This window comes from Delphinapterus leucas, chromosome 21 (assembly GCF_059928025.1).
Source record: "Delphinapterus leucas isolate spDelLeu-1000000601 "Yukka" chromosome 21, BTC_Dleu_Yukka2, whole genome shotgun sequence".
Lineage (NCBI taxonomy): Eukaryota > Metazoa > Chordata > Mammalia > Artiodactyla > Monodontidae > Delphinapterus > Delphinapterus leucas.
The window spans coordinates 25,922,603-25,931,798 of record NC_143149.1 but is presented as its reverse complement, the minus strand read 5'-3'; the positions used below and the strand labels follow the sequence as shown (position 1 = coordinate 25,931,798).

General features: G+C 54.1%; 1 protein-coding gene across 3 annotated transcripts; it reads left to right on the top strand.

Annotated features, from left to right (window-relative positions):
* Positions 1–746: 746 nt before the first annotated feature.
* On the top strand, positions 747–8,436 carry DUSP26 (dual specificity phosphatase 26). 3 transcript variants are annotated; one of them, XM_022571182.3, is made up of 4 exons: positions 747–1,157; positions 3,389–3,676; positions 5,148–5,362; positions 6,232–8,436. In XM_022571182.3, the coding sequence occupies exons 2-4, from the start codon at positions 3,456–3,458 to the stop codon at positions 6,429–6,431; spliced, it is 636 nt and encodes a 211-aa protein (XP_022426890.1). In that variant the 5' UTR covers positions 747–1,157; positions 3,389–3,455; the 3' UTR covers positions 6,432–8,436. The 3 variants fall into 3 exon arrangements, with proteins under 3 accessions (XP_022426890.1, XP_022426891.1, XP_089759881.1); XM_022571183.3 differs by having other exon boundaries at positions 3,386–3,676; XM_089903755.1 differs by lacking the exon at positions 747–1,157 and having other exon boundaries at positions 2,147–3,676.
* The last annotated feature ends 760 nt before the right edge of the window (positions 8,437–9,196 follow it).

Sequence of the window (9,196 nt, the reverse complement as noted above, 5' to 3'; positions counted from 1 at the left end):
CCATCCCTCTGGGAATGTAGTCCATCCTGATTTCAGCTACAGTAGATACCACCTACCCATCCTAAGCCAGGTCCAGCATGACCTCATCTTCTTCCTGGCTTCCTCCTGTCAGGCAGCTCTCCTGGAGTCCGAGTCTTCTTGGTTCTCAAAGTGTCACCTGATAACATTCATTACTGCCCCCACCTCCCCATCACACAGTGAGCTGGGCACCGGGAACCACAACACTGTCCTTGCCTTCCAAGTGTTTACAATACTGGAGCCTACAGGGTGCTTACGGTAGAAAGGCAAGTGAAGCTAAATATCCCCAAAAAGCAGCACATGAATTTCTTCAGGAGTGGAGGAAAGGGAAATTCACTAGGAGCTGAGCTGCCCGAAATGGCTTTCGGGATAGAAATCCACTGTGCCCTCTCCATTGTGCGGGGGACACTTGTTCAGAAAGCCCTTAAGGACTTGAACTTCCCAGCCAGGCAGCCAGGGTGTGAAGCTCAGCTCTGGCGATGCCTAGCGTGCCCTGGGCAGATCACTTAGCCTCTCTGGGCCTCGTCGTCTCCTCCTCCCTAAAATGGGTACAATAACAATATCACCTCGGTCACAGACTTGTGGTGAGGATAAGATGAGCTAAGATATGTGAAGCACGTGGTATGTAGTAAATACTGATCAGGGTTACGAACAATAGTTCTCTGTACCACGGTGTTCTCGGAGAAGGAGAAATGTACAAGTAAGTGGGAATCATCCTCGTGTCTGTGTAATTAATTAACGCTGCCTGGGGAGGAGCGTGTGTGCTCAAGACACAGTCTGGGACGACTTACATAATGTCAGCTTTAGGCAAAGTGCCTGTCATTGGCGCAGCTCCGAAAATACACAAACACACTAGCATGTCTGCGAGGCGGGGCCGCAGGGGGTGCGGGCTGCGTGGCCCACGCCGCGTGTCCACTCGGGCCACCGGGTGTGAGGCTGTGTCCCTGCGTGTCGCTGACACACACGCACACTGATACCAGCCCTGCTTCGACGTGCGTGTCATGGCTTAAAAATAGATGCTAATCCATCAGCCGGTCTGGCGCTGGCAGCCGAGGCGGCGGTGGCGGCAGAGTCATGGCCGTGGGGCTGTCTGAGCCGGCGATCTGCCTCCGGGACTGAGACCCGCGCCGCCTCCCGAGGTAGCGGGGCCGGGGCGGGTGGGCGAGGCGCGGGGACCGGGGCTGGGGGCCGAGGCGAGGGCAAGGGGCCTGGGAGCGAACCTGCGGGGCCCGCCTGGGCTCCATCCCTCCGCCCTCCGCGCCAGGCTGTCTGGGCTGGCGAGGGCTGGGCGACAGCCATGAACCTGTTACAACCGCGACAGCAGAGGGAGGGAGGGGGGAGGCGGACCAGGGCCCCCAGAAGCCTGCGGATGGGCTTGGAGGGTGCCCAGGGGGGCACCCCGTGACGGAATGGGGAGAAATAGAGTCACACGGAGCTCCTGCTACACCTGGTCTGCTTCCCGCTCTCTTTGCACCGTTCAGCTTCCCACAGGCGGCAGAATCTGTTTCCAGGAAAGGTTGTTTGGGAACCAGATGGTGGGGTCTTCAGGCCTGCGGAGGAAAAGTAGATGACGGTGGTGATGACGTTGAAGCTGATAGCTGTGGTGGTGGTGACGGCTCTCGTGCTCTGTTTCTGTGCTCCTTCTGACCCGCCAGGGAAAACCACCTCTCTCCCTAAACACCCCAAGATCCCATCTCCCCTCACCAGTCCTGATCCTAAGACCTCTGCTCCTTTTGCCCTGTGAGCGCTAGATCTCTTCTGGCCCGGGGGATGGGGGGATGGGGAGAGCTGGGCCCTGGCTGAGAGCGTGGGTGGGGAAGCGGGCTGGGGGCAGGACAAAGATGGCCTCTCACTGTGGACTTTCCATTCAGTCCCTGGGGCAGAAGAGGACAGGGAGTGGGAGGGGGATCCTTCAGACCAGCCCACGTTTTCAGAGGGTCAGGATCACAGTGTGAGAGAAGGGTGGAGGGGGAGGGGGAAAGGAGGAGGAGGAGGAGGAGGGGTAGGAAGAGGAGGAGGAAGAGGGATAGGAGGAGGAGGAAGAGGAGGAGAAGGAGGAAGGGGAGGAGGAAATGGAAGAGGAGGAGGAGGAAGGGGAGGAGGAAATGGAAGAGGAGGAGGAGGAAGAGGAGAAGGAGGAAGGGGAGGAGGAGGGGGGAAGTGGAAGAGGAGGAGGAAGTGGAGGAGGAGGAGGAGGAGGAGGAAGAAGGGGAGGAGGAGGAAGGGGAGGAAGGGGGGAGTGGGCGTGGCTCTTGCCCTGAAGTTCTTGGGGCAAGTCTCAAAGGCTGGCCCTTCCCAGCTCTGCAGCTCAACACATGGTCCCACTTTCAGGAGGCCCAGCTGTCCACAGAGAGTCAGAGGCACCTCCGCTAAGGCCCCTCATTGAGGACCCCATGTGCTAAGTAGGGCCACTTGAATTCCACCAGCAACACAGATGCTAATTCCAGACTCTGAGCCCCTGGGCCTGGAAGGATCCCTAATTTCTTCCCTTTCCTCCCTCCTCCTCTGCCCACCCACTCATACACACAGACACACAGACACACACAGACACACACAGACACACACAGACACACACACACACACACACACGATGCTCCAGCCCTGCCTGGACCCAGAGAGATGACGTTTAATCAATGATATCTGTCTGCTGATCAAAGGAGGATGCTTTGCCTGTTGCGCACATAGGTTGGCGCTTCCCTCCATCAGCAAGGGCCTTCAGCAAGTAGTTTTCAAACACCGACACTTCATCTTTATTACTATTCCCTACTCCTCCCATCCCCACCATAGACTTCCCAGAGCAGGCTCATCGCTGAGGCAGAGGGAGGGCAGGAACGGGTTAAAGCAGCCCGTCCCTCTGGCACTGAGGAGGCAGGCGTGCTGTGTCACAGCCCTGCTGCACTGTCTTCATGCTAATTCGCTCTGAATGGGTCCAAAGCCACCCCCAAGCCCCCTGCCAGCCCCCCAGCCTCTCCGCCTGTAGCCTCAGGCAGACGAGACCCAGATCCTGGCTGGCAAGGGCTCCGGCAGCGGGCCCTGCCACCCAAATACCAAATGTTTGCGTGCGTGTTTACGTCTGCGCTGGCAGCTGGGGTGGAGTGGCGGGGCAGACACCCAGCAGCCGGCAGCTCCCTCTCCCGTAAACAGGAACATGTGACTCTCCCACCTCCTTGCCCGGCAGAGCCAAAGAGCAGGGAAAAGGAGCTGCCGCAGCTCAAAGAAGACCATCCGGAGCACTTCCCGCACCAGGGGGCCAGACTTCACCTTCGTCCCTGGAGAATCTTCTCCCCAGGGGCCAGCCCAGCTGGCAGGAAGGGAAGTAGCTGCTCCAGACTCACTCTGGTGTGTCTCACATCCCTGCCTCTCCCAGCAGCAGCTACCTGGAGACTGACCCCTCATCAGCCACCCCCGTGGCTGCCACGGTTCCTGCCGCCTCTAAGATGTGCCCCGGCAACTGGCTCTGGGCCTCGGTGACATTTATGGCCCGCTTCTCCCGGAGTGGCTCGAGGTCTCCTGTTCGCACGAGAGGGGCCCTGGAAGAGATACCAGCTGTCCAGCATCCCTTCCTCAACGTCTTTGAGTTGGAGAGGCTTCTCTACACGGGCAAGACGGCCTGTAACCACGCCGACGAGGTCTGGCCAGGCCTCTACCTCGGAGACCAGTATGTACCACAGCTGAGTGTGTGTGTGTGTGTGTGTGTGTGTGTGTATGTGCAAAAAGAAAGCAGAAGAGTGGCAGAGAGGCGCTGAGTTGTGCTGTTGGTTCCACGTGGAGGATGGAGGGGACGGGGTGCCTGGGCAGAGTGGAGGAGGGTTTGGGGGAGTTTGGACAGGATTATTGATAGACTCAACTCTGGACAGACAGGCTCTGTTCAAGTAATCATATCGTTCATTTAGTAAAATGTATGATTGCGTGCCAGTGCTAAGGGCTGGACATTTAGATGACTTCTCTGACCTTCCACCTATTGTGCCCTGAGCAAAGGCCATCACTGGGGCCGGGAACAGTGGTTAGTGAGGTGAAAGGTTGACCAAGCCAAGCCACAGAGTGTGCAGAGGCTCACTCAGGTGCGTGGGGTCGATGGAGAGAAGGGCGTCAAAGGAAGAGGAGGCCCCACTTGTCTCTCCCAAGGGCTTTAGAGGCTACAAGGAGTTTTTCACATGCCTTTTCTCTCTTGATCTTCACGACAGCCTTGTGAGGTAGGTACCACTATCCCCAGGTTACAGAGGAGGCATCGGAAGCTCAGAGAAGTTGGGACTGGCCCAAGGTCACACGGGTCGTAAGTAGCAGAGCCAGGACTTGGAGGTTCAAGTTCAGGGCTCTTTCTGCTTGAGGAGTTGGCGCTGGACAGGACGTTTGATATGATCATGTTGGCTGAGCTGAGGGGTACGGGCCACAGGAACATCTGAAGGTGACCTCCACCACAGGGTAACCATGAGCGTGGAGTAACTGGCAAAACACAAGAAGATTCTGGGCATCAGAGAGAGTCTAAAGTAATGGGGGGGCGGGACTTCCCTGGGGGTCCAGTAGTTAAGACTCCACGCTTCTGCTGCAAGGGGCTCGTGTTCAACCCCTGGTGAGGGAGCTAAGATCCCATATGCAGTGCAGCGTGGCCAAAAAATTAAGATGAAAATTAAATTTAAAAAAATGGTTAGCAGGACATTAAATGTGAGCTGGTCCAACAACCCATCCAATGTTCAGATTCGCTCTGCCACGTCCAGCCCCTATCCATTGGCTTCCTCTCTCTACTTGAATACCCTGGTGTGAAGAAAGTCCCTCTCTCCCAAGGCGCCCCAATCTTTCTCCGGCTAGATTCCACCGTTGGTAGGTACTTCCTTACATGAAGCACAAACCCTGTCAGTCCTTTTCTCGGATCAAGTAAAGTCCTTCTGTCTCAGAGCATTCTTTCAATATGTTATCACGGCTGTTGTTTGCCCATCTCTCAGTCTCCTCTCCTCCAGGCAAAATCTCCCCAGGACTCCCCACCTTTGCTCCAGGATGAGACTCTGGCTCATTGCCTATCTCGGGTCCTCAGGAACTGAGGTGGAGGCCTGGAGACAACGACATTGGCCGGGCAGAGGTCGGGGCCCCACCGCCCAGCTCCGCGCCCCCCTAACCTCCACTCCTCAATGCAGGGAAATAGCCAACAACCACCGGGAGCTCCGTCGCCTGGGCATCAGCCACGTCCTCAACGCCTCTCACAGCAGGTGGCGAGGGACACCCGAGGCCTACGTGGGGCTGGGCATCCGCTACCTGGGTGTCGAGGCCCACGACTCGCCAGCCTTCGATATGAGCGTCCACTTCCAGGCGGCCGCCGACTTCATCCACCGGGCACTGAGCCAGCCAGGAGGTAAGAGGGGAGCAAGGAGGAGGGAAGGACCAACAGACAATGGGTTAGAGAACAGCCCAGGGGTCTGGGTGTGGAGAGAGAGAAGGACTTGAATGATGTGATAAAATGCTCAGGAAAGGAAACTATTCTCTCAACCGTCTTTTCAAAGCAGTCCATAAAAAGAAGGAAATAATCCCAAATGTTGAGAGAGTGGAAAGTTGCACCTGGGTGGTGAGATTATGGGTGATATATTTTTCAATTGTTGGCTTCTTTATATATTTCTATACTTTCTAATGATTTCTACCTTGAACCTGTCTTGCTTTAGTGATCAGGGAAAAAAAAAAAATATATATATATATAAAAAATATATTGGGACTTCCCTGGCAGTCCAGTGGTTAAGACTCCACACTTCCAATGCAGGGGGCGTGGGTTTGATCCCTCGTCAGGGAGCTAAGATCCCACATGCCAAAGAACATGGCCAAAAAAATTTTTTTTTAATTTTTAATAGGAAAATAATGTATTAATCATCCACTCCAAAGTGACTGGGAGATTGAGGAAGGACCCAGTTAGACGTAAAGGGTTTTCCGTGGACGCACTCAGCACACACAGAAGGAAGCCCAGCTCGGTGCAAAGCTCGGTTTTGCGTTAGTGATGAGCCTCTCCCTTCGAGCCCCTTTTGGGTTTATGGATGCTGCGCTGCTAAAGGCTCTCCATCTCATCCCGTCCAGGCTCCACCCTTGGCCAGGACCTGGGTTCTTACCGTCAGCAGTCTGTGCGTCCATGCACCTCTGCTTACCTGTCTACCTCCCCACCTGTCCGCGGGGCCCTCTCCCCAGCCTCCTCCAGCCCGCCGCGAGGTCCCCAGCAATATCTCGTGTCTGTGTTCACAGGGAGGATCCTGGTGCACTGTGCTGTGGGCGTGAGCCGCTCGGCCACTCTGGTGCTGGCCTACCTCATGCTGTACCACAGCCTCACCCTCGTGGAGGCCATCAAAAAAGTCAAGGACCACCGAGGCATCATCCCCAATAGGGGCTTCTTGAGGCAGCTCCTGGCCCTGGACCGCAGGCTGCGGAAGCGACTGGAGGCGTGAGGGGGCAGAGGGAGGGAGGGAGGTCAGGCCAGGCCTGTGGGTCCCTGGATCCCAGCTGGAGAGTGGAGGCCCAGGGGACAGGTTGGAGGCGGCCCAGCGAACCTGTTCTCTCCTGAGAGGGCTGGGACGTGGCCCCAGGCCACAGCTGCTGTCTATCGAGGGGGGATGGGGTGAGGCTGGGCAGCGTGACAGTCACCCAGGAGGGAGCTGGCCAGGGAAGGAGGCAGGTAGGCTACAGGTAGAAGACAGCCCTGGATCCCAGCCAGGGGGGTCCCGGCGATTCATAGCCCCTCTTTGTGCTCAAGTGCTGCCCTTGTCCTCGTATCAGAACAAAAGGACCATCTCTGCCCCGTACCTCTGCCAGGAATCAGGGATGCGGCGAACACAAACGTGATGGTGTCGAGTTGTGTGGAGGTGGTAGCTCAGGGACAGACGGTGAAGAGAGGGTGTGAAAAGCTAAGGGAGAAACCCACAGACTTGTTACTCCAAACCCGGGAAGAAGAGGCGTGGGAGGCTTGGCGCGGCACCCATGGGTGCTGGTCGTGGCCCAGAACTGCAGAGGTGCATGACTGGGAGCCTACAGATAATCCCTCGCTTACTGGATCCAAGTGTCTCCAGGAAAAATAAAAATGGTGAATACGAAGCAAGCCTCTTGAATCACTGACAGCTTGTACGAGGTCGGAACCTGTCCCCTGAGAACAGTTCCTGACTCCCTCCTAGGGTCGTAAGCCCTCACCGGTCTTCACACCTCCACCAGTTCCTAGGGGAGGTTTCTCCGCAGTCCAATTTTCACACTCCTGGGGCAAGGGGTATCTTGAATTTATTTCCATTTATGTCCACACGGGGGAAGCAGAGGACCAAAAAAATTCAGATTTGCAAACTGTGTTAGGACTCAGAGCACACCCTGCATCTCCCAAGCTTAAAATAGGTCTCTTCACAAGCTCAGGTGTGTAAGAAATATAACTTATTTTCAAAAAGTCAACCTGATTTCTATATCAAGTCCCCCATGCTAGGAGAAGAGCAGAATATTCATCTTAAATCAATCCCAGCCCTAAATCCCACATTCATGGGTTTGGGTTTTGCCTGGTACCAAGAAACTGGAGGGGAGGGGAGGAGAGGTGATGTGATCGCATCCTCTTCTAATCTTTCCAAGTTTTCCTCTGAGGAGTGTAACATAATCTCCTTAGTAAATTTAGTAAAAAAATAAACTCAGCCACCAGAGAGAATAGTATGATCTTACATCCCAACTGTCAAACAGCCAGCCACCACACCCCTCTTTTTGAAAAGGGTGGGTTGGACTTCCCTGGCGGTCCAGTAGTTAAGACTCCCCACCTCCACTGCAGGGGGCACGGGTTCTAACCCCGCCCGGGAACTAAGATCCTGCATGTCGCGCAGTGCAGCCAAATAAATAAAATAAAATAAATAAAACAAAAGAAGTATGTTCCCAGAACAGAATATCCGCATGAGTGGGAGAAGGGGATGGGATGTAAGAGGAAGTGAAAAATACAGGGGGAAAAAAATCACTTAATATATGTAAAGTGTATATTCTACCCCAAAGTACAGAAACTCAGAATCTCAAAGCCAGAAGTCACCTTCACAGATTAACGATTTCCACTCTCCAACAGGACATAAATAAATCGCCTTTTCAGTAAATCACTTGACAATAGTTATCAAGCATTAATTTGTTTGGCCATCTTTTTTTAAAAATATATTTATTTCTTTGTTTGTTTGTTTATTTTTGGCTGCATTGGGTCTTCGTTGCTGCGCACGGGCTTTCTCTAGTTGTGGTGAGCGGGGGCTACTCTTCGTTGTGGTGTGTGGGCTTCTCATTGCGGTGGCTTCTCTTGTTGCGGAGCACGGGCTCCAGGTGTGTGGGCTTCAGTAGCTGTGGCGCATGGGCTCAGCTGCTCGGCAGCATGTGGGATCATCCCGGACCAGGGCTCGAACCCATGTCCCCTGCATTGGCAGGTGGATTCTTAACCACTACACCACCAGGGAAGTCCCTGCTTGGCCATCTTTGATGGTCGGGAATCACTGCATAACTCCCACACACAGTATTAGAAAGCTCTAATATTACACTTGCATCCTGCGATCACGTTACAGTGGTGGTGAGATGAGGCCGAAAGATCTGACGGCCTAGGATCCCTGGCCCTGGCACATATCCATCAGGGCACTGGCAACGGTCACTTTACCTCTCTCCCCCTGGTTACATGCAGTAGTCTGTCTACTTCCGCAGGGTTGCTGTGGGCATTTAATTGGGTATGCGATGGAAAGCTCTGAGCACGCTCAGTACTTAATGTGTTCTTTATCTTGCTACATCTCTCATGGCAGCCCTTCCCATGGTTTGAAGTCAGCTCTTGTGACTCTCCTGTGTCCCCTCACCTTCAGCCTAACAGCTATGCTTGTCTCTAAGAGTCCGAATTTGTCATATTTCAAGTTTCCTCCCCAGCCTTGCCAGTATTGGTACCCCTTTCTAATTGTGGCAACCAAAATTAGAACTGGTCTCAATGTTTCAGGCAAGACCTGATCTGTTGGCTGGGGCCTCACCTTTTTATTATCATCGAGAGACAATTTTATATAAGGGAAAGAGTGAGGGCTTCGCTATGAATGTTGATTCTATTGGGCTGGCCAAAAGTGCCTTCGGTTTTTAACTAAAAATAAAAGACCCATTTTTCATTTTTACCAAGAACTTTATTGAACAACGTATTCACGCTTTAGTTTCACTACCTTCTGCCATTTTTCAGGCAACTTCATAATTTCATCTT

Bases quoted from the DNA above. Each gene is read 5' to 3' on its own strand.
- DUSP26 (XM_022571182.3), top strand. From the start codon at position 3,456: ATGTGCCCCGGCAACTGGCTCTGGGCCTCGGTGACATTTATGGCCCGC. The intron at 3,677-5,147 runs GTATGTACCACA...TCCTCAATGCAG, and splicing joins GGCCTCTACCTCGGAGACCA to GGAAATAGCCAACAACCACC. The intron at 5,363-6,231 runs GTAAGAGGGGAG...CTGTGTTCACAG, and splicing joins GGCACTGAGCCAGCCAGGAG to GGAGGATCCTGGTGCACTGT.